At 31.4% G+C, this 25343-nt stretch overlaps 1 protein-coding gene across 1 annotated transcript; it reads right to left on the minus strand.

The window, feature by feature from the left end:
• Positions 1–16: 16 nt before the first annotated feature.
• On the minus strand, positions 17–24293 carry LOC115883272 (dnaJ homolog subfamily C member 13-like; the record flags this gene model as incomplete). Its single annotated transcript, XM_030901607.1, is given in 16 exon segments — positions 17–231; positions 2387–2571; positions 2634–2770; positions 7021–7220; positions 7278–7479; positions 7535–7689; positions 13240–13728; positions 16235–16501; positions 16607–16766; positions 19276–19318; positions 19321–19578; positions 19581–19866; positions 21696–21950; positions 23601–23756; positions 23829–24033; positions 24229–24293. Coding segments are annotated over 16 exon segments (3278 nt in total), but the record flags the coding sequence as incomplete, so codon positions are not given.
• Positions 24294–25343: the final 1050 nt, after the last annotated feature.

A 25343-nucleotide genomic window follows, 5' to 3' on the forward strand; every position in this document is an offset into this window, starting at 1 on the left:
CACATAGCACACACACAATTTTTTCATTTGATAAATTACCTTAAAATGGAGAATTCGGCATAGATCCCTTATAAGTTGAGGTAGGTTAACTATTCGCTCTCTGCATGCCTGGAATTGAGCGGCTACAGTAAAACATTTGGTGATGTGCAAACACACTTGAACGGCAACGTCACTTGGAATCGAAGATTTGCTTAAAACATTGACACACCGCGTATAGGCCTCTAGAAGAATCTGTTTAAACAGAAATCAAAATAAAAAATATACAATTAATAGGGTGGTCGTTAAGAATTAAATGTTTTCCTGCGCCCCGAAAAATCCCTCCTTTTGACGAAAAACTAGGTCGAATTTTTTTAGGGGGTTTTTAACAATAAGAACACGTGCCGACGGCCAACTGAAAGTGCCACTTCAATAGCCACGTCATAATATATAGGGTGGTCCAACTGTATTCCGGAAACTTCGGCGTCATATTCTGCAGGTAATAAGTAAAAATATTCGCACAAATGTCCTAAAATGCTTCGTTTCGGAAGTACAGGGTGTTTAAGTTTCATTTTTATTTTGATTGTTTCCAAATAATTTCTGAAGTAATGTCAATATTTGGATGAAAATTGGTGTCTGGAAGTTCTTTGACATGAGACATTTTATTTTGATGTCAATATGGCTCCTACTTGTAGAGGGCGCCACTTATATAATTATTAACTGGTTTGAAAAGTTATAACTTTTCGTCCGTACCTGTATAAACAACTGAGGTAAGTCTCTTGGTAAAAATCGCTACTAGTAATGGTTCTCGAGATATTTGGAATCTAAATTATTCAGTACCTGTCATCATTGACATAAATTAAACATGTTGACTAAATAGTTTTATTAGACTGAAAACATAAATTTAAAATGTTTTTGTGCCAAAAGTTCAACAGAAACTGTTTTATCGTAATTTTTTCGAAGAAAAATTTGTGATTAATTTAAAAAAATAAAAAGTTCCCAAAATCATTTCAGTCAAATAATTATCTACTCAACATATGTATTTTTTGTCAATAATGGCATGTATTGACTATTTCCATTTTAAATATCTTGAGAACGATTGCTCGTAGCGACTTTTACCAAGAGACATTTTTTACGTAAAAAGTCACGAAAATGTATATTTTTTACTCAGTAGTTTTATACAGGTACGGACAAAAAGTTATTACTCTTCAAAACAGTTAAAACACATGTAGGTGGCGCCCCGTACAAATAGGAGCCACAATGACATCAAAATCAAATTTCTCATATCAAAAACTCCCAGACACCGATTTTCAGAAATTAGTTACTTCAAAAATTGTTTGGAAATAATCGAAATAAAAATGAAACTTCTACACTCTGTATTTCCAAAAAGTAAGCGATTTAGGACATACATTTATAAGAACTTTTTTACTTATTATCTGCTTTACTTATTTTTATCTGCAGAATATGCTGCCGAAGTTTCCGGAATACAGTTCGGACCACCCTGTATATCAATATAACTCCAACTAAAGCAATCGCATAACAATTTCCAATGCACGTGATCAACTTTGAGTGGCAAGCGATGGCGACTGCGCTGCCACATGAATTTATGAGTTGAATCTTAATGTAAAATTGGAAAACAATATATTTATTATATCATTTTTTAAAGATTTTTACGTTTTATTTCTAATTTAATAATTAATAATTTAGTACCCATTTTTTTAACACCCATAATAGAAATATTTAAATTTAAGGCAGCAGCTACAGGCCACAAATCGAAATAAGTAGAAATAACTTGAAAGTAGTATAATGTGCTTACCAATCAAAGTCAAGGGTAATAAAGCACCTTTATTGTCACGTTCTCATTGAAAATAGTTTATCAGGGAAGCTACAAGCTCTTTGCTTCGACTGTTTAAATGCTTCAGCATATTTCACAATTTCAAGAAATGCAATACAAAAACTCAAAAATTTAGTTCTTAAAAGAACTGTCTGTGCTTAAAAGTGCAATTTAAAAAAGAACTACGAAAATATGAAAAAAAACGAGAATTACTCACAAAGATTCAACAACACGATATTATACAAAATAATGACTGACATTATGATAATTGTCAAATAAACGCTTTAAACTAATTTTTGCAGCTTTAATCTAAATAAAATATCTGTTACAATCATTTGTTCTTTAAAGTAAAATGAAGAAATGCTCGGTATCTTGAATTATACAACAAATTTAAATATATATTTTTGGCCAAATTTCATTTAGTCAGTATAGGCTTTAGTGTCAATTTCGATATGATTGATGACGTGCATCGGAAAAAGTTTTGCGATTACCGTATTTGAATCGTAGAGTAAAATTAAAGAATGCTCGACAGTGAAAAAAGATTGTATTTCGTCAGATAAATTCTAGTAAATGTACCTCTAGACCGTTTTCTCTTCTTAATTCTTCGGCATTAAGTGCGGAACATTGGACGGTGTGGTAAGCCAATTCGGTAGCGGCAGCAAGAAGAGGCTCGGTCTTAGAAAACAGCTGATCGTCGGCAGTTTCGATTTTTATGGTCTTGATGAGTTGAGGATAGCCAGCGTATTTATACGGTTGTAACACTGTAACAAAAATTCGGTAAAGTAATAAGAATACAAAATAAATCAAAGGATTCAATTATTACCTTCGGAATACCTGTGAAACAGGATGGATTGTGTTTTCAATACTAAAACGATATTGTTAGGATTTGGACCGTCCGTGTTCCAACTTGTTCTGCTGCAGAGGAACTCGTAAGCTTGATTCACTTTTTCAAAAAAGTTCCTAGATCAAAAATTAAATCAGTATTCTCTTTTCATAATTCATTGAAAAACATTATTAAAAAATAATTAGAATATAGAATATAAAGGGTGTCTCTTAAACAAGTGATGACAAAATCAATTTTTATTTCATATCAGTAAATTATAATCTAGTTCATTACTAATTCAACAAATATTCGCAATAAGCATTGCGATATGATCGAAATCGATAAAATATCAAGAGACAACTTTTAATCGGCATTAAACGGCCCAAAATAAAAAAAAGCCAGTGTCGCACATGTTTTTTCTTAGAAAAATATTCCAATGATAACCCATATATGCACGTCCCTGATGAATATGTCGACACTTTTTTAGTATTTAAATATGTAGCACTTCTAGTAACTTTTACCGTCAACATTTCATTCAAATCGCTAAAAGCACCTGGAAGAAAATTATAATAAATCGAAAAAAAATAAGACTTTAACCCCCTCCTGTAACTACGAAACAAAGCAGAATTGGACCGAGAGACCGAGGAATCTCCCTCGACAGATGGCATCTGTTTTTGAAACACCTTGTATAGAGATTTCGATTAAGCCCTGATTGCGTTGCACTACTCTCAAAAATAATTACGACTGTTAAAATGATATATTAGTATGGAATATATTCCAATTCATAAACTTATTCAGCTGAATTTCAAAATAAAAAGTGTAAAAAAGTCTATACCTATGTAGTGGATTCATCTCTCCAAAAATCCTTTATGTGTATTTCGTCACTGCACTCCAAGAAAATCTACAAAATAAAATATTTATTTTTGTAAACACTTCTGCGTTAAACCTAAACGGACACTGCTTGTCAGAAGTTATGTTTACAGTTATACAAATTTGCCTAACAAAGAAAAAAATAACGTAATAATAAATAATGGATATAATATCATTTTAACAGAACGTCAACGGTTTCTTGTAGACGTACCTGTTTTAAAAAAGTAAAGTGTTCTCGAATAGTTGAATTTTAATATTTTAAATAGTTTTTTTTATATTCTTTGTATTTTTTTTTGCTTCCGACGACGGAAAGAGATAAACTTTCCGAAACGTTAAGCATTTTTTCTTTGTTAGGCAAATTTGTATAACTGTAAACATAACTTCTGACAAGCCAGTGTCCGTTTAGGTTTACCGCAGAAGTGTTTACAAAAAATAATTATTTTATTTTGTAGATTTTCTTGCAGTGCAGTGGCGAAATACCCAAAAATATTTTTTGAGAGAAAAAAAGTGTGTGCACCATAGACTTAAAATAAAATATAGACTGAGTATCTCATTCATAAATAGCTGGAACATGCGGTCAGACAATGTCTTGTTATTGTTGTGTTATTGTTTTAGGTTATAACGAGTGCGACACGAGCGATATATAGGTTGTCTCTGTCGTAACCGTCGTTCCCTGACGACTCTGACGAAGAGTGCAACACTGTCTTTCGTTTCTCAAGTACACCTGAACTCTCCGTATCATAGCCGGGTAATTTTTTTATATTTTATTAAGATTTAGGAGAAGTTTTTTTAAATAAAAGTTTAGAAAAAACGTCTTAGAGTCCAAAAAGGATAAAAATAATAAAATTTTAAGAAATTTTATAATCGAAATTACGTAATTTTTGAAATTATTAAAAAAATATTAATTTTAGTCAAACATTTACAACCCCTAATATTAATCAAAACAGGATCTATTCTACAGATATAATAGAATCGGCGACAGGGAGAGAAAAAAAAACGTTGACTGTTGTATTTTTTTTCTGGTTAAGTGATGTCTTATTATGTAAATTAGAGAAAACATAAATATGTTCCATTAATAACTCGGTACTGTCTTTATTATACCGGGTGCGTCCCAAAAGTGGCTTATCCCCATACTTTTTTATTTTTCCAAATAAAAAAGAAGATTTAGTATGTCAGTATATGACATAAATTAGATTGATTGACGCATTCGATTGTTTTTGGTCACTTCCTGTTTCACCGGAAATGACTATAACTTTTAATTAATTTTTAAATGGCACTCTCGGTATATTTCTACTTTATTCGATAGAAAATGACACTCTGAATAGAATGACATATCATATGTCAACTTTTGACATTTTTGCATATGGTTTAATTGTAATTATAACACGCGGTTCATAACGACAATTTGACTCGAAATACCAAGTGTGTGGTATCAATATATTCATAAAAAATGCTTTTTCCAAATATGCTAATGAGTCACCCTTGTTCCATTTTAAAAAATTGACATAGGTATGATTAAAAAATACGATTTGTACATCTTTTAACCGGCCTAGACAAGACACGAAATCCATTAGACGATCAAAACTATTTTTCCAAGGCTCCTTGATTAAAACTTAGTGTTTTTAAAAACACCATGGTACCCCGGATTGAAATTTAAAATACGATATGTTTTTAAGCGACAATGTCAAAAGTTGACATATGATATGTCATTCTATTCAGAGTGTCATTTTTTATCGAATAAAGTAGAAATATACAGAGGGTGCCTTTAAAAATCAAAAGATATAATCATTTCGTCAATCAATCCTAAATTATGTCATATACCTACTACCATACAAATCTGTTTTTCTATCTGAAAAAATAAACAAGTTATAGGGGTGAGCCACTTTTGAAACAAACCCGGTATATTAAAAAATATTGTTTCATAATGTAATATCATTTTAAAATTCTTGTATGTTATTTTAGATACTGAAGATAATTTTTAGAATAAACCGGAATATATTTTTAATAAAAACATTATTAATTATTTACAGGCTTACAATAATTATGATTGTGTTACAAAACCTTTATATAAATGATTATGTAAGAGAAAAAATTCAGATTTTACATTTTACTAAAATATTATCTAAATAAGCTCCTTTCTACAACAACGCCACTGACTCCCAATTGGTAAATTGAGAGTTGCCTACCGGTCGAAAGTCGTTTTAAGACTTAAATGGATTATTTAAGTCAAATTTCTTGCAAATTTGGCACTGGCGAATCATATTTTATAGTTCTTGAACAAAAAATAAAATAAACACTTAAGGACTACAAGCTAAGAAAATGCGTTAATACAGCCGGGGACATAGCGGCAACAAAGCTTTACCGCACACGTGCGACGCGTACTACAAGGTAATAAATGAATGAATAGGCGACCTCGCCTCTAATCGGTGTTGCCATATTGTAAAGAACGTATCCTTTTTAAATAGTATCCGACTTATAATTTAGTAGTATAAGGACTATTTAGTACATCTATGGAATATTAAAACCTACTTTATTAAAATGTAGTATTAATATCTCAATATATGTGTATAACAAGAAAAAAAGTATTGATAATATTAAAGACGTGACAACATAGGCTGGATGAGGAAGGCTCGGTCGACTGTACCCAGAAGTAAACATGTGTACAAAAAAGATTGCTTGGCCGCGTTTAGATGTAAATAGTGTAGTCTATATTTTATTTTAAGTCTATGGTGTGCACTATGTGCGCATGTTTGAAGTGAAACTTCTTACTAACAGATATTAAGTTGAAGGATTTAAAAGATATATATTTTTTATGAATGCTTTTTATAAATTTCAAAAAATTAGAGTTAATATAAAACCATATACTATTCTAGCTTTATAATTTTATAATGTTTTTTTTAATTTTTATTAAAAAAACATAGTTATATTACTCGGCCGGATAGCTGTGGCCATTAAACCAAAATACTACTACATCTGTATCTCTGACTACTACTAACTGCTACTAACCAACAATTTGTTTTGTGTGTTCTGTGGTCTGTTTTTGTTTAAATGTTTTGTTCATTATTCGTGTTGGGGATTTATTTTTAAATTGATGTTAATCGATAGGCAACCAGTAAACTCACAGAATATGTATTTCTTTTGTAAAATTGTCACTCTAAATTTTACATAACCAAATTGTCAATCTAAATCGCTGCCTTTTATAAACAGATGTCACGTGTCTCGTCATTATTCAATTCATTATTCGAATTGTCAGAATGTTGTTAACAAAAGTTTCATCTTAAAATAAAATATTAATCAATCACAACTGTATATCTCCATCATTTACAGGATTAATAATTCAGAATTTACAGGTCAATAACAAACTATTCATTATTTATGGTGATTTACGGTAATTTTATTAAATTATACGAATATTCTCGTTGATTACTGGTTTCAAGTAAATATGACGGTGTCACATCCTTGAATTTTTACTCCCAGTGCGCGTAAAGAAGTTTCGCTTCAGAAATGTGGTATAAACACTTGACTTACCCTTCCGTTAGGATTTTTATCAGGATGGTATTTTTGAGCTAATCTATAATAAGCTTTTCTAATAGTCGCTTCTTCATGATGGGTTCCCTCCAAAAACAAACTGTTATAAGCCTCCTCTACAGTCATCAGAGGAGGTTTTTTTTCCACTTCAGATTTCCAAGACTCCAGAACATCTTTTAAAAGTCCAACCTGAAAACCATTTCAATTCCTTTAAAAAATATCTAACAATAAAAGATGATTACTTACTGGATCTGGTATAGGCCAATCAGGAAACTTGACTGTATCGCATAGATGTCTAAGATAAAATATGTTACAGAAAAGTTCATGTTCCAGTTGGGGATATCTTATTGTTGGTATAGGAATATATACATATCTAGCCATAGTATGACTGCGAAGTCTTGGACTGAAATCGGCGATGTGAGCCGCTATTCGTTCAATAAGCATACGTCTGCAAACGAAGGTATGTTAATGTACGTAAAAAACTAAAAGGGGAGAAGTTATGCCTCATTTGTGAACTCCAGATAGCTTCAGGAGTGTCAAATTCGCCTAAAAATATATGGGCAAATTTTTCGGCTCCGTGATTTTCTAAGTAATTAACCATGGCCTCGGGAAGAAGCCTGCCTAGGATACTCTTTTGCATTATAAGTGACGTAACATTCTAAAATAAATATAATTAATAATGTGGATTTAAACAAATTACTAAACAGAATTTTTTTTTAAGGAAAATAGCTCTTATAATAAAATAACGTATAACAAACCTATAGTACACTGTAATGAAGTTCATAAAAATTTCTGCACTTACTCCTGGGAGACCCTGTACATTGAGTTAATTAATATTATACAAGAATAAAATGGACTTCATTTTCTTTTATATAATGACTGTTAATGTATTTTATTAACGATTGTTAATTAGTGTTCCCATTGTTAAATTACATAAGTTAAGTATTTATTTGAAGTAATTGCCATATTGTAAGAGTTTTGATCGGTTTTGGTCGCTGTAGATTTAATGCGAGAAAACGAACAGTCCGCGTCGATCGCCCCACTCCGCTAAGTGGAGGGGAGCGCCAGTCGAGTACCTAGACGACACTAAAACTCACCATACCCTAGACAAGGAAAGAGAGTCTCTCTTTCCTTCTCTAAGGACAAAATACTCGAAAGCTGAACCGCGCAACCGCGGTCTACGTCAAACTCAGCTGAACTTTGCCGCTAATGGATATCAGAGTAAATATGGCCCTATTTAAAAGTTAAAAACTCAACAGCATTCCTGTATTTTTAAATAATACAAAAAAATACTAAAATCATTTAAAGAAGATTTACAATTTGTGAATGCGTTTTGGGGATCCAGCGATTCATAGAACTTTAATAATTAATATTACAGACTGGATTATTTTTAATTTGTGTTGTTTCACTTAATTTTGTGAAAAACACTATAATAAGAAGAAACGTATTATTTGCCCACTGTGTACTCTAAATATTGTAGTCTGTATAGTTTGTGGAAGTTGCCGTATATTGCAACAACATTTGAAGGTAAACACCATGAAGTAAAATTGGAAATAGAAACACATAAGTTTGCCTATGACTTTGATACTAAGGAAAGTTATAAACTGTGGTATGAAAAACAGAAGATCAAGATAAATTATGCATTCGCCAAGAAAATATAATGACTATGTGGAAAAAAACTTACAATTATTATCGTAATCATAGTAAAATCAGCCAGTTAGGTAAAATAGAAATGAAAAAAAAACACTATGCCAAATAGTCTCTTTTTATTTTTAGGATACATCAGCAATTGTTCTAAATGAACAGAGAAGGCCAGTGGTTCAATAAAAAGACCATATAATGAGCCATAAAAGGAAAATGGATAAGCAAGAATTATTCCCAACAAAGTGAAAGAGGTTATTGGTTTAAGGCTTTATTTCTTTTGTTTTTGGTCTTACTTAAGTAAATATGTATTGACTGTTGGTTAAGGGTTTTATATTTATTTTGTACTACTTATGCTACTAACCTGTATAATGTGGTATTGTTTATTGTTAAAATTATTGTATTGTATTGTTGTAATTACTGTATTTTCTTGACATAGAACAGCCATAAGTTTCTGATAAGAAACTGCAACATTCTAATAAAGTCTGTGATTATTAGAACTATAATTTTTTTTTATTTCTAATATGTTACAGTAATTAAGCTAACAAATTTTCCCAAAATGTTTATTTCCCCATGAAAATGTGATTCAATTTAAGAACTGATATTTTAATAAAAGATTTGAGAGTAGAATTTGAGAATAATGAGCTCTTTCCAAGTAAAGCTATGGTTCTCACTTATGCATCAAATTAGATAGTGATCATGCAATCTGCAAATGAAACAATTTTTAATTTACACCAATAATCAATGCAACTTTGGCTAAAATCACTTGATGTAGGCCTTTATAGGTATATTACCAAATATCTATAATATATAAAATAATTTTTCTTCGTTTTTTTAAATGGAACATCCTATATACATATTATTTTTTTTGTTAGATTGAGAATTAAAAAATAAACATTTTTTGTATTTAAAGTATTTAAAAATTCTTAACGGTCTTGCAGACATACGTGGTAAAATTACATATGGCGCTTTCAACGGTAAAATCTCAAAACTCATTAGGTAGCTTTAATAAAAAATTTACTGTTGAAAGAAAGCCCTATGTAATATAATATCACAACTATCTGCAAACCGTTAAGAATTTTTAAACATTTCAAATTGGTCAAGTGCGAGTCGGACTCGCGCACGAAGGGTTCCGTACCATTCATTATCTATACAACATTAGACACTATATTATTATAAACTTTTTTCCGATTTAGCTGAAATTTTGAATGCGCGTATAAGTAATTAAAAAAAATGAAGAAACACATTACTAAAAATTGTATTAATCAATAATAAATATGTAAAAAGTAAAAATATATATGCAAAAATTTAAAAAAAAACGATTAAAAAAAGTCGCCTTGACTAGAATTCGAACCTGCCTTATAGTCTATAAAATGAATAACTTTGAATTTTGACCGTTATTTTTTACCAACATGGCAAATATAAAATCCCTCTATCAAAACAGTTACTGATATTCTTTAAATTGAGTGCCTGAACGAATCAGATAGATAACTCTTTTTACTTTCGTGAAATAGAAAAGGAAAATAATAAAACAAGCAAATAAAACAAGTGACAGTTCTTCCTCTTCTTGCAAAAATGAACACGAAATGTCATAATTGTCAAAAGTAAAATGTCATCAGCTTTTGACATTTCTAAATATCAGACCAATGCCGTCTCTAGTAGAACAGCATCGGAGTGAGATTTATGACGTCGCGCAATTAAATACTACAGATTAATAGATAAATATGTTGTAGAATACATGGAAAACATAATTATTCCTCGTATTTTTGGTTTGTATTTTAAAAATGATATAGTTTACATGAAATATACATAATATACAGTTAATAAATACAATATATATATACCTATTTATAGTAATAAATAATTTGGCAAATAAACTATAAACCATACAAATGCAGCAAATGTTTTACAATATACAAATAATGAATAGGAACATAAGATAATGGGTAATATGTAAAATATATTTTAAATTTTGGAGTTTGAATCGATCAAATTTAACAACAGACATTCAATATCTACTGCCTATGGTATTATATTATTTGCAAATATAATTTTTCGAACATTGATACTTGCAAAATATACATATAAATTTTGTGAATGCAAATAATAATACATCACTATTAGTAGATCGATTTTCAAACCCCAAAATTTAAAATATATTTTACATTTTACCCATTATCTTATGTACAATTCATTATTTGTATATTGTAAAACATTTGGTGCATTTGTATGGTTCGTAGTTTATTTGCCAAAGTATTTATTACTATAAATAGGCATATATATTGTATTTATTAACTGTATTTTATGTATTTCATGTAAACTATATCATTTTTAAAATACAAACCAAAAATACGAGGAATAATTATGTTTTCCATGTATTCTACAACATATTTATTAATCCGTAGTATCTAACTAGCGTGACGTCGTAAATCTCGCTCCGAGGCTGTTCTATTAGAGAGGGCATTGCGTCAGCATGGCCGCAAGTTGCTAACCTAATAAAATTAACACTAGAAAAGCCCGCGGTAACTGTCAAATTCAAAGTTATTCGTTTCACAGACTATACTACGGCTCCAACGTCATAGCAGCGTAAAGTCCTAACGCCTTAATTAACGCCTTGGCCACGCGCATTTTTAGTGAAAGTATTTTTTTATTTATAAACATTTATTTAATTCTGTTTTTTAGTATTTGTTCTTATAGCGGCAACATAGATACATTATCTGTAAAAATTTCAACTGTCTAGCTATAACGGTTCATAAGATAGACCTCTGTGACAGACGGACGGACAGCGAAGTCTTAGTAATAGGGTTTCCGTTTTAACCTTTGGGTACGGAATCCTAAAAATATTTTTTAATTCTCCATCTAACAAAAAATATACAGGGTGCTACAAATTCGAGATACGAGCATTGGTATCTCGGTAACCGTAATAGATACGAACAGGGTTAAATTGGGGCAAAGTTGCGCTTTAGTATATTCACCAAGATGCCATCAAAAAAGTTTTAAAAATTTCAAGGATTGCCAAGTTTTTTGGAAAAAACGGATTTTTTTGAAAATCAATTTTATTTTTTCCTGTCGTTACTTTTTAGAAAATCAAAAAACTAATTGCACATTCTCGTAGCCACTTTATTAGAGCTATCTGATGGTATTTTTAGATTTACAAATTAGTTCATAATTTGTGAGATACAGAGGTCAACTTAATTTTTTTAAATACCGACCTGCATTTTTTATTTCAGGTTTTGAAAGAATACGGTCTCCTGAATACAAGGATATGCCACACTTGATACTTTTTTTTTGTTTTGGGTACCTTGACAATAACAAAACTATTTAATTGTTATTTAAAATAATTTCAGATCCGGTTTTGGTTTTTTAATTTATTTAATCTGATTATATTCGTCACAACAATATTGATCAGCGCTAATTAACATTAAATAAGGAAAATCAGTAAAAATTGTTTTGAACATTTGAAATCAATACATTTCAACTATAAAATAGTTGAGTAATAAAAAACAGTTAAAGAGTACAAAATACATTCGTAAGTATAAGAAGAAGATCTGTTCAAAGAGCTATAAATAAGATGGAACGAAAAACAAATGTGTGCATTACGGATGGTGGTAACCCTTTTGAACATCATTTTCAGCATCAGAAACTAGTTTGTTGAAGTTGATATTTATATAACTACGATTAATATTATTCATATTGATCGTACACTAAGATTTCAAATTCACAATAAAAAAAGTTAAAAATAATAGATATCTTAAAACTGCTGACCTGGATATTAATTATTTGAATCTTTCAATTGGCGTAATTTTCCTCATTCAATGTTAATAGCGCTGATCAATATTGTTGAGCTGAATATAATCAGATTAAATAATTTTAAAAAACAGAGTCGGACTTGAAATTATTTTAAATAATAATTAAATAGTTTTGTTGTTATTAAGGTACCCAACACAAAAGAAAAGTATAAAGTGTGGTTTGGTTTGGTTTGGTCCCTTCTTGGTTGAGTCCTTTCAAAGCCTGAAATAAAAAATGCAGGTCCATATTTAAAAAAATTAAGTTGGCCTCTGTATCTCACAAATTATCAGTTAATTTGAAAATCTAAAAATACCATCAGATAGCTCTAATAAAGTGGCTACGAGAATGTGCAATTAGTTTTTTGATTTTCTAAAAAGTAACGACAAGAAAAAATAAAATTGATTTTCAAAAAAATCCGTTTTTTCCAAAAATTCATCAATCCTTGAAATTTTTAAAACTTTTTTGATGGCATCTTGGTGAACATGCCAAGGAGCAACTTTGCCCCAATTTAACTATCTTCGTATCTATTACGGTTTCCGAGATACCAATGCTCGTACCTCGAATTTGTAGCACCCTGTATATATAAAGGATATTCTTTTTAGAAAAACACTGTATGATTTAAGATTAAATTTCCATTTAAAAAAAATCATTCCGTTTCACTCACACTTTTGTGAGTCACCTTGTAGAAGTTAAACAAAATTCCTAAGTTTTTTTTTATTATAAGAGCTACAGCTGTCTGACGAGGTATTGCAGAACCCTGTATAAATATTTTACTTACTTCTTCGGCTTTAAATGCTTGTTTCATATGCGTCAGCTGCAGAAACCTGGCGATCGGCAAAACATTACTCCCCGTATACATCAAAATGAAGTAAAACACTCCGGTAAGATACACTTTTGGCATTTCAGGATTATCTCTCATAACCTCACATAGCAACAAAGCCACCTTCTCCACCAAGATAGGATCGAATGTAAGCAGCAACTGTACCACGTGAGATAGAGTCGTTTGTTCGCTCAGGACCCTCTTTACTTTCGGTAGCGGTCGTATGATCGCCTCGTCCGCGTCTCTGCTCGGGAAGTACTGGCACATCCTGATTAGAAGGTTTAAAATATTCGCCGCTAGGTCGCTTTCGTTTAGTACCGGGTTCCCTTTAGCGAGCAAGCACCATTTTAGTTGAGGGAGTTGGGATAGAGCACGCCAACCGTCCAAACCCATCGCCCAGCAACGAGTTTTGTGTGTTATTACGCCTTTTTGGAACAGTTCTTTCATCTAGAAAAATACAATTAAACTATATTTTGATTTTAATTAATAGTACAGTCAATCTGGCATCAAAAAAAGGTCTATTGTAATCGCAAAACATTTTCCGATACACGTCATCAATCGACATTAAATTAAAGTCTATAAAACTGACTAAATAAAATTTTGGCAAAATTTTTTAAATTTGTTGTATAATTTAAGATACCGAGCAGCTCTTCTTTTTACTTTATAGAGCAAATGATTGTAACATATATTTTATTTAGAATTTTATTATCGCTATGTTGGTCACATTGCGCCGTGTTCAGCAATGTTATCCTTTATTATTTGACAATTATCGTAATGTCACTCATTATTTTGTGTAATATCGTGTTGTTGTTCAATCTTTGTGAGTAATTCTCGTTTTTTTTTCATATTTTCGTAGTTCTTTTTTAATGCTACATTCATCTCTAGGTAACACATTCATCTCTAGGTAACAAACCTCTAAAACCTACGGGTACAAAATTAGAGTGCGCCAAAGTCACTCAAACGCAGTTTTTTGCATTTTTCCGGGTGAAACCATTTTTTTACTGTTGCAAAGTTTTTAGTAAAGAGCAGAAAAAAAATATCAAATTAATGTGTAACGTTTTTTACATTTTACTCTTTACGAGATATATTGCACTCATTCCCACAATGTGTATGCAACTTTCATGAAATCAATGACGGTCGATAGGGTACCGTATGATCGAATAAAAACGGCGTCAGCGATGGTTATGAAATGAAGATCGCTGTCATTTTAAATGTAAAATTATATGGGAACTGTCATCGATCGTCATTTCCAAGCCAACTGGACGCCGTTTTTTTTTCGATTATACATACGGTACTGCAAGTTACCTTCGCGGATTACGATGTTCACTCGAACAGAAGATCGTTATAACATTATCTGATCGATTTTTTTAAGTGCGCTGAAGGTAGCGTTTTTGAGAAACTCGGAAAATTTTTTGGATTCTATTTTCTGGCTAAACAGAAAATTTTATAGAACAAAAAATGAAGAGAATGCAACACTCCGGCACGAAGGAACAGAATTAAATTATTCAGGCCAATTTATTAATTTGCCGAGCCACAGCGGCATCCAAAACAACGAAAAAGCCGATGAACTAGCTAGGCAAGGATCATCGGCATCCTATCTTGGAAAAGAGACAGTACGGGGAATACCTAAATGCAGGGTTGGAAAAAATGATTTTTTTTAAATCAAAAATCGGATTTTTTTTATTTTAATTCAAAACAATATTTAAATCGGAATTCCCAATGACTAGAATTAGTTCCAATTAAAGTCCTATCCTAAATGGCTAAATCTTTATAACCCTGACCGATACCGATAACATTAACAGTTCTACGGCGCGTGTCATTTTTCCACATCGGTCACCAATATATTCCGCAAAAAAAGTCGCTCGCTTGTTAAAAAAAAGCACTGTTACGCCTAAGCGCAAAAGTACAAAAATATATTATTAAACTGATATTAAGTGTCAAATTCAACGAGTGTACAAATTTTTGCTCGGTTACTGTTCATGTAACTGTGCAATGTTTGTGTGCATTGTTTGAAATTGATTAAAAAATTATTTGTAATGTTTTAAAAGAACTAGTATGTTCTATTCGGAGTAAAAATGTACTTTTTGTGCCTCCCTGTAACGTCGGAATAGCTTTACGATGGTCCTTCAAAGGTCGCATCGTCAAAAAAAGTATAATTTTTACTCCTAATAAAACAATACACTATTGTTTGTTCGGAAATAGTCTTAAATCGAGAATGAAATTAGTATGTATTATCTAATGTCAAAGTGTAAAGTACTTACTGCAGATCAAAATGTCGCTAGGAATTTGGAAACATACAACCGTTTCAAAAAAAAATAAAACAACACATTTTCTGACAACGATTATAGATTTAGACTTGGAATGATATGTATTCGAACAGCGAATTTTTGTCACTTATACATAAATTTTAAAATAAATCTGTGCGTTTAGCGGTCTAATGGATTCACACGAAATTACTTCAAAAATAGGTCCAACATTTAAATTGATAAACAGATATTTTTATATAGTTTTATAACATTTACAATTATCTTTCTATTTATTATCTGTTATAGAAATATTTTTTCTAGTTTTCTAGGACCCATTTTTATAACTTTTACAGTTATTTTTGATTTATTATAAAGTTTCAATATTTTTTTTTTAATTTAAATCAGATGATTAAAATTAAAAAAATCACTCGATTTAAATCGTGCCAACCCTGCCTAAATGTATGGCCCGTAGTGCAGTAAAACTCTGGAATTCCGTCATTACAGTGAAAGCCTGAAATCCGCAGTCAAACGACGTGCCACTTGAGTTACGCTGTTTGTCGGCATACGTGAAACGACTAGGCATTTCTGGGAATGACGTAATTCAGTATATCACGCCGGCATATTCACTGAATCTGTTCACAGACTGGGCGTCGCGTGATAGTTATCAAATGTCAAATAATTAATCTAGAAAAGCAAATAAAACTTACCTCATCTAAAGTAACAGGCCCTTTTCCACCATCCTCGGTATTATAGTGCCATTCTCTCTTCTGTTCTATTTTCATATCTGGACCGGCTTCTATCACATTCGTTTGCGTGGGAATCACTGCCCGAGCAGTATGTAAATGCGCAAGCGTCATTAAGTCCACCAAAATCTTCACTCCGTTTACGTCTAGCAAATCCCTTACATTTTTTCGGTGTAATATCAACTTCGATATAAACACGATCAGTCTATCTCTTTCTATTTTATCAACACACTAAAAGGAAAGGCATCTATTTTAATTGAAGTAAATATTTAAAAAACATATACGGAAAGAGGTTCTAAAATATCAAAAGCAAGAGGTTATAATAACTGTCCTTACCCTTTCTAACATTATAATCATGTATTTTGTATCACTGAACGGACCAATATCTTCGAAATATCTTCCATACACTATTGACATCGCTTGTAGACACATACATTTCATTTCTACTTTGTTAGTAAGTAAAAAACGATGATACAAATCATTGAAAAATTCATATCTAAAAAGTGATCAATCATAAATTGTACAGGGTGGCGCCTCTCATACGATTTAGATCGAAATTAAATTTTGGGAGCAGATGTAGGTTAATTTAGAGCATTTTTCAAAAATATAGAGAGTTCTACAGGGTGTCCCCAAAAAAAAGTTACGTATTAAAGTTGTTTTTTTTGTAATGGAACACCCTATATATTAATTAATTTTCGGATTCTAGGAAAAAAATAAAGGTGAGTTCCATTAAAGAAGCGTATCCCTAGATTGTAAGGTTTTTGCCGTATTTCACATTTTGTGAAAATGAAGAATACCCCCCTTTTTAAATTTCAATAACAACTACCTAAAGTGTAATTTATCCTGTCATAAATCTTTAAAATACTATTAAGGTTGTCATTCTACAAAGATTTTTCTAGATATTTTCATTTTTATGATTTTGCATCAGTAGAACTTTATTAATTAATAAAATCTAGGTGGCTGTGATATACCATTCGTTAATTTAATAAAAATTAAAAGATGTAGACTAAAATATTCAACGGTAATAAAAAGATTTTTAAGGTAAGACACGTTTAAAACATATTTTAATTATTACAGAATTAAGAATAACTAGTTATACACGTATTATAATTATGTAATAAAGATTAGCTAGATGAAATCAACTGCTCAAAAGGTTTCCTTTCCTCTTCACTGCATAAAATGATGTCGACAATAATTGGTCAAGTTTTTTAAACACTGTCTATAATACATCTCTATAAAAAAAGTCCATAATAGATAAATCTAAATGCTCCTGATTTAGCATAGATGACTAGTTGTTAAAGGTAAACTAATTTGACAGCTATGATAAACTAACGACAACTCACATCCACCTAGATTTTATCAAATAATAAATGCCTACTGACACTGAATCATAAAAATGAAAATATCTATGAAAATCTTTGTTTGAGGGGTAGGCAACCTTTATAGTATTTTGAAGAGACATGAATTCCCCGTTGAATATCGGAATGACATACTGGATATTCTATTAAAAATAAAAGAGTAACTTACTTTTAAAGGTGACCAATGTTCAATATTAACTTTGTCTCGCCCTGTATAACTTTTTGGGTCAAATTTTAGTTTGATTTAAAGAACAATAGTTATTTTAATTAAATATTAGGCTATACTAGGTAAATTCCAATTTAGGTAGTTTTCATTTAAAATTTGTTCTGCATTTTTAGAAAACGTTCGTTAAATATGTCAAAAACCATACGTCTTAGTCATACCGTGCTGGCAACTGTTACTTTTGGGTCGGTACTTACATGTGTGGAAGTAAATCGCATAGGGATCACATTAAGTCGGAGTGAGAGAAATGCGACGGTGTGCTGTTGCGGCGTTGCCGGTACGCCTGTCCCTATCAGGTAAAGTAAAATCACGATCGTAAACCGCTTGTTTTTAAACGAGTTTTTTTTCGAAAAGATAACTAGATAAAATCATTAGATATGTTTCTGGGCATCTGAAATTGAATTATAAGGATATCGTTAGGGTGTCCATTTTTTTTTAAACGATAAAACTTCAGTAATCGCGGTAATTTAAAAACTCATAACACGCCTTTTTAACACATAACACGCCATAACTTAAAAACTACTTTAGATATAGACACTTTTTTTTTATTTTGAAGATCGGATCTTTTACAATATGTTTAAATAAGAAAAATTCGATAAGGTTGTTTTTTCCATTCAAAAATTTTAAACAACCCATCGATTTACTTTTAGTGCATAGCAATTTTCAGCAATCGTGTAACTTTTTTATTTATAAAAATTTTCACATACTGTCTACGAAGAAAATATAGCAGAAATATTAAGAAAGTTTATGAAAAAAACTAAAATCAGTTATTTCTAATGGATTTCGAGATATCGATTTTTGAATTCAGAGTTCTAATAGCGCGACCACTGTCGAACACCAACTCAATTCCACTTATTTTTACCAAAAATGCAAGTGTTTCTAACTTGCACTTAAACATTTTCAAACTATAGGAAAAATTACGACTCGTTAATAAATATACAAATAAAGTATCGCGAGACGTAATTAAATCGTGAAGCTGATGTACACCTTTCCCTAGAACTTTAAGTACTGACAGAGGTACTGATTGGGTCGACCGGTGGACTGCGACAAATCTGCTATATCCCCTTCCACGTCTCTTAGCAATGTGCGCAGTTTCTCGGTTCATTTCGTACATTTGACAACGTGTTTACTGTTCTCTTTCTTCAGTACATTATAAAACGCATTGTACTCTTCTTACATACGGAAATCTCGACCCAAGACTAACCTTTGCCAGCCCTTAGTATACTTGTCTAATGAAATTCATCATTATTTTTCTGCTAGAATCCGAAAATCAATTAATATATAGGGTATTATAAAAAACACAACATTGATGTGCAACTTTTGTGGGAGACACACTGAGGCCTATTTTCTTGGACTATGTAGTCGCCTTTATTATACTGCAGTAAGGCACTTTCTCGTATAAGTATTGTTGTATCTATACTCACGATTTTCTAATTGGCGAATCGTCATTGCTCTCATCCATCTCAACAACAACCTCAAATAATAATCCCCTATTTTAACTTCATCAGCCAAACACTGGTAGCTCAGCTCGAACTCCTGATGGTTCCACGCCACCAGCGCGTTCCCCGCCAACTCCCTGTCGTTCGAGAACGTCCGGATCTCGTTCTCTAAGGCACTTCTCAGCTCCTCCCTCGTCTTGTGGTTCCAGATCAAGTTCGAGAGCGCGTGGTTCTGGCTAAAGTTCCAGTAGAACAGCGCCCAGTTGCTCTCGGCCTTGACTCTTTCCGTCTCTTTCTTAAAACTATCGGCCGTTCTTTTATTTTCTCCTCGCGTTTCAGGCTGACCATCCCAACCCGGGAGCCCCAGTGTTGCAGGGCCAGGTTGGTGTAGTGTTCGACCTGTTTTTCTAGGTTCTTGATCTGTCTCTCGACGGCAACCAGGTTCGGGTTGCGTTTCGTTTTGGACGCGTGGTCTTGGGCCATTTTTAAGTTGTCTCGGTGGTTTAGGAGCTCTTGCTCTTTGGCGGAATCGGGGATTTTGTCTTGTGAGTCGAGGAAGCTTATGAGACCGATGGGCTGCAAAAAAATGTACAATTGTATAAAAATCGGCACCCAAAGCTAGACTTGCTGACCCTGTATACATACAGAAATAACCAATATACGGTAATCACAAAACATTTTCCGATGCACGTCATCAATCATATCGAAATTGACACTAAAGCCTATAAACCTGACTAAATGAAATATTGGCAAAAATGTTTAAATTTGTTGTATAATTTACGATACCGAGCAGCTATCTTCATTTTACTTTATAGAGCAAATGATTGTAACAGATATTTTATTTAGTTTAAAGCTGCAAGAATTAGTTTAAACCGAATTTTATTATCGCTATGTTGGTCACATTGCGCCGTGTTCGGCAATGTTGTTTATTATTTGACAATTATCATAATTTTAGTCATTATTTTGTATAATATCGTGTTGTTTTTGAATCTTTAAGTAATTCACGTTTTTTGCCTATTTTCATAGTATTTTTTTTAAATTGTACCTTTAAGCACAAACAGTTCTTTTAAGAACTAAATTTTCAAGTTTTTGTATTGTATTTCTTGAAGTTGTATGTTGAAAATATGCCGAAGCATTTAAACAGTCAAAGCAAAGAGCTTGTAGCTTCCCTGATAAACTATTTTGAACGAGAACGTGACAATAAAGGTCCTTTATTACCCTTTACTGCAGTCAGAGAAGGAAGTATGATTGGTAAGCACGTTATACCACTTTCAAAGTTATTTCTACGTTAGTTTTTATTAAATTCTGTGATTATTAGTTTGTGCATTAAGAGTACCCTCTTACTTGTTATTACCACTTGTGGTGTTCTAAAACTTTATTACCACTTGTGGTGTTCATTGCGATAAAAAAAAACTAGTACAACAAAATTGATTTAATCTGCTGGTCTATATTCTTGTGTCAGTGTCACGTAATTTAAAAAAAAATGCATTTAACTTCAGAGCAAAAATCGATTATATTTACGCGATTAAGGGATGGAGTTCCCTCAAGGGACATTGCAGATGCATTAGGGATAAACAAAAAAACAGTGTTGGCTAAATCCAAAATTCAATATAATTCAAATATCCTTATAGACCAGGAGTTATATCTGGGACTACTAATTCTTGTACTACTTTTTTTGATCGTAATGGTACAGCTGGTTCCAAAAAAAAACGAATACGACTCTTTACACATCCTTTTCGAATATCTGAGCAGTGTATATTTATGTGTCAAGTATTTTGACATGTTAAGGTTATTGTGACATTGTATAAAACAACTTTGCTTTTGACAAAGAGGCAAATAAATTTTTCAGAACGTCAGCATGACATGAGTAGAGAAATGGGGGACAGGTATCATAGAATATACCGCCCGAAATAATAAAAATATGTTTTAAATCGTACTCAATTTTATTGGAACCAGCTGTACATCAATAAATAACTAAAAACAATTAAATCAATTAATTACTAAAATATGAACAATAAAACTAAAAAGTAATAAAATTAAAAAAAAATCGTAAAAATCCTTAAAAATTATATAATAAATATATTGTTTCCCAATTTTACATTAAGATTCATCTCATAAATTCATCACAATCTGGCAGCACTGTCGCCATCGCTTGTCACTCAAAGATGATCACATGCATCGGAAATTGTTTTGCGATTACTGTAGTATTAAAGTTCTTATAAACCTAAATAAATAACCCTTCATAAACAAATGCAAGGAAATATCAAGTTAATATAAGTTATAGTTGGTTGGAGGAAATAAATTACTTAGTGGGCAATGATAAAGCTATAGTAAAGAAAAACAAAAACATATACATATAGAAAAAAATCAACAAAATTAACTGTGATTAAAATAAGTTATCTTACCATGATTCTCTTAAGAAGTCCCATTGCTATGGGATTCCCGGTCACCCACAGACCAATCAGATGTCTGGACAGTTGTCGGTGCGTCAACAACCTGCCGTCGGAGCCTTGAGTGTACAGAGCCGCTAACAGATGGCGCGGTAAGGCTCCTTCGGCCAGAGACAGGTTTTGCATCTTTACAGCTACTTCCGATTCGCCTTCTTCTATTAACGCTCTCATTACTAAACCGGCACCTTTAATAATGGCCATAGATGGATGCTAAAAGTAAAAAATCAGGTTTTAGATTTCGTAGTATGAAGAAATTGGTCGAAAGTGCGAGGTCGGACTCGCGCAGGAAAGGTAAAGGTTCCGTACATCAATTATCTAACAAACCATTTAGACCACTATATTTATATATAAAACTTTTTTTCCGATTTTAGCTGAAATTTTTATGCGCGTATTAAGTAATTGAAAGAAAAATGAAGATAAACACATTACTAAAAATTGTATTAATCAATTAATACAATATGTAAAAAAGTAACAAATAAATATTGTAAAAAATATCGTCAAAATTTAAAAAAAAACGTTTAAAAAAAATCGCCTTCACTAGGATCCGAACCTGCCTTACTACGGCTCCAAACGTCATAGCAGCGTAAAGTCCTAAAAGCTTTAACCACGCGGCCACCGAGCACTTGAAAGATTCTATGTAAATTCTTACTTAAAAGATAAAGTTTAGTGAAAGTACTTTTATTTTATAAACATTTTATTTAATTCTGTTTTTAGTATTTGTTCTTAGAGCGGCAAAATAGATACATTATCTTTAAAAAATGATCAACTGTCTAGCTATTACAGTTCATAAGATAGACCTTTGTGACAGACGGACGGATGAACGGACAGCGAAGTCTTATAATAGGGTTCCCGTTTTTACGCTTTACGGAACCCTAAAAAAAAAAAAAAAAAAAAAAAAAAAAAAGTTTTTAAATTTATTTATTTATTGTGTTCTAGTGACCCGATTTTTACGATTTTTTTTTTTTTTTAATGATTTGTACTTGTATTTTTACGATTTTTTAAGTAATATTGTTAATTATTGACTTTTTAGTATACCGGGTGCGTCTTCAAAAGTGCTCACCCCTATAACTTTTTTTATTTTTTCAGATAAAAAAAAACTGATTTTTTTTTAAAAAATTAAGTTTATTACGTAAATTAGGATTGATTGACGTATTTCAATGTTTTTGGTCACTTCCTGTTTCACCGGAAATGACTACAAACTTTTGATTTTTAAAAAAAAAAAAAAAAAAATATTTTTTTAACTTTATTCGACAGAAAATGGACATTCTGAATACGAATGACGAATAATATGTCAATTTTTGGACATTTTCGCTTAAAACAAAATCGTATTTAAAAATTTAATCTAGAAGTGCCATGGTTATGTTAAAAACACTTAATTCTTAATCAAGCCGAGCCTTAGAAAAATAGATTTGATCGTTGTAATGTTTTTTAGTGTCTTGTCTTGCCAGTTAGGAAAATGCTCCAAATCGTTATTTTAAATCATATCTCATTTTTTTTCAAATGGAACGAGGTGTGGTCATTAGCGATTATTTAGAAAAAGAATTTTTTTTATGAATAAATTTATACCACATACTTGGTATTTAAAGTAAAATTATAAAAAAAAAAAAAAAAAAATTAATTTTCAAATAAACCATATTGCGAGAAAATGTCAAAAGTTGACATGATGATATGTCATTCTACTCAATCTATTCAGAGTGTTATTTCTATCAAATAGGTAAAAAAAAAAATTACCGAGGTGCCATTTAAAAAATTCAAAAGTTGTAGTCATTTCCGGTTGAAACAGAAGTGACCGAAAACAACTTGAATACGTCAATCAAATTTCCTACATTTGAATTTTTATATTAATTAAAACAATCTTACTTGAAAGAGTCTAAAAAGCATTCGCCCTCTTTCGGCAACCATTTCCAGCAACAAGTCAAAGTGTTTTCCGTCGGTGGTCTCGCTATATGGTACGCATAACGCAAAAGTGAGAAAATCTAGCATTGCTGATACTACTAGAGCGCCAGTACCTTGAGCCTGAAACATAATAAATTCGTTGAAAATTGTGGGCAAATGTATAAATTTTACACAATATAATGATTAACTTACAATGTGAGTTTGTCCACAGTTCAACAGGCTTCAAAAACGATTTGTCTGTAACAAGGGATATTTTATCAAACTGTTCTGTCTCAGGTCATAATCGTCATGCATGGGATGCATCAGAGCGCAGATCATATCGATAGCGGCATGCGTCACTCCAAAATCGTTCCTTTTTAGTGCTTTAACCACTTTCATCCCTACAGCTTCCCTAAATCTACATATAATAATAATGAGTATAAAAAAATTTTCACAAGTTCTGAATTTTCTGAATTAGAATATTACTATAATTAAAATCATAAAAAATTACCAAAATATTAAGCTAAAAAAAACTTAGATTTCTTTTTATCTTAGTTATCTTTTTTGAAAAAAAAGTCTTAAAAAATAAACGGTTTTGCTATCGTGATTTTACTTACTTGATATGAAAGGCGTACCGGAGAAATTGGGCAACGCCGCAATTCGCACAGTCGGTCGCATTTCTCTTACTCCGACTTAATAAGATGAAGAGAGAACCCTATGCGATTTAACTTCTCACATGTACAGAATACGACCGAAAAATAAAAGAGATGCCAGCATGGTATGACAAATAAAAAAAAAATTGTATTAAAAATTTGTGTGCAAAAACCCACCCTGTATTATTAATATTAAAATTAAAATTCTTAATTAAGTCGCGTAATTTAAAGAGGAAAAAATAAACTTTTTTATTATTGGCATTTTGAGAAAAATTAATTCTTCATAAAATTTTTTGCTTTTCTAGATGGTTAATTCCCGTTTATACTTTTCCAAATTTCTATTACCGTTTTAAGAGAAAAATAAGAGTCCTTAAAACCAGTCCTAAAACTCAAACGCGTTTATATGGTACTAGCTTACCCAGCGACTTCGTTCGCGTCCGAATTAATTTCATTTGTAATTGGTGATGATAAAAGCAAGAATTTCCATTAACATACATAATGGATAAAAAATTGTCTCACATTTAGTCAGGCATGAGAAAAAAACAAATATGCGATATTATTATATAACTTGGTATATATATTTGAGGGGTATTTTCATTTCGTTGGAATTTGACTTTCGAAAAATCCGTTTACCAAAAATAAGCTTTTACTCAAGCAGTTTAAGCAGAATCGTGCGGTTAGAAATTACCCAAACTTTTTTTCAAAAAATTTCACAATATGTAAAAAAAAACATAATAAATTTGCTTAAACAAGCGTTTTCCCGAAAGACTAACCGTCTTTTAAACAAATTATTTTTAAATTTTATATATTGTTTTATTTGAGGGGCGTTTTTGGAATTTGAGATTCGAGGAACCCCTCCTTATGGAACCTCTAAAACCCACAGTCATCCCGTTTGCCAAAAATCAGCTTTAGACCAGATTTTATGAAACACCCTGTATAAATTTATAAAAAAATCTTAAAATATGTTAAAACAAACAAAATAAAGTATACGTTGTTTAAGAGTTTTTTCGAAAAACTCAACCGGTTTTTAAATAAAAAATATTTTATATTTTAGGGATAGTTTCACCCAGGGGGG

The sequence above is a fragment of the Sitophilus oryzae genome, unplaced genomic scaffold, assembly GCF_002938485.1.
Source record: "Sitophilus oryzae breed Bouriz unplaced genomic scaffold, Soryzae_2.0 scaffold_1864_pilon_pilon, whole genome shotgun sequence".
Taxonomy (NCBI): domain Eukaryota; kingdom Metazoa; phylum Arthropoda; class Insecta; order Coleoptera; family Curculionidae; genus Sitophilus; species Sitophilus oryzae.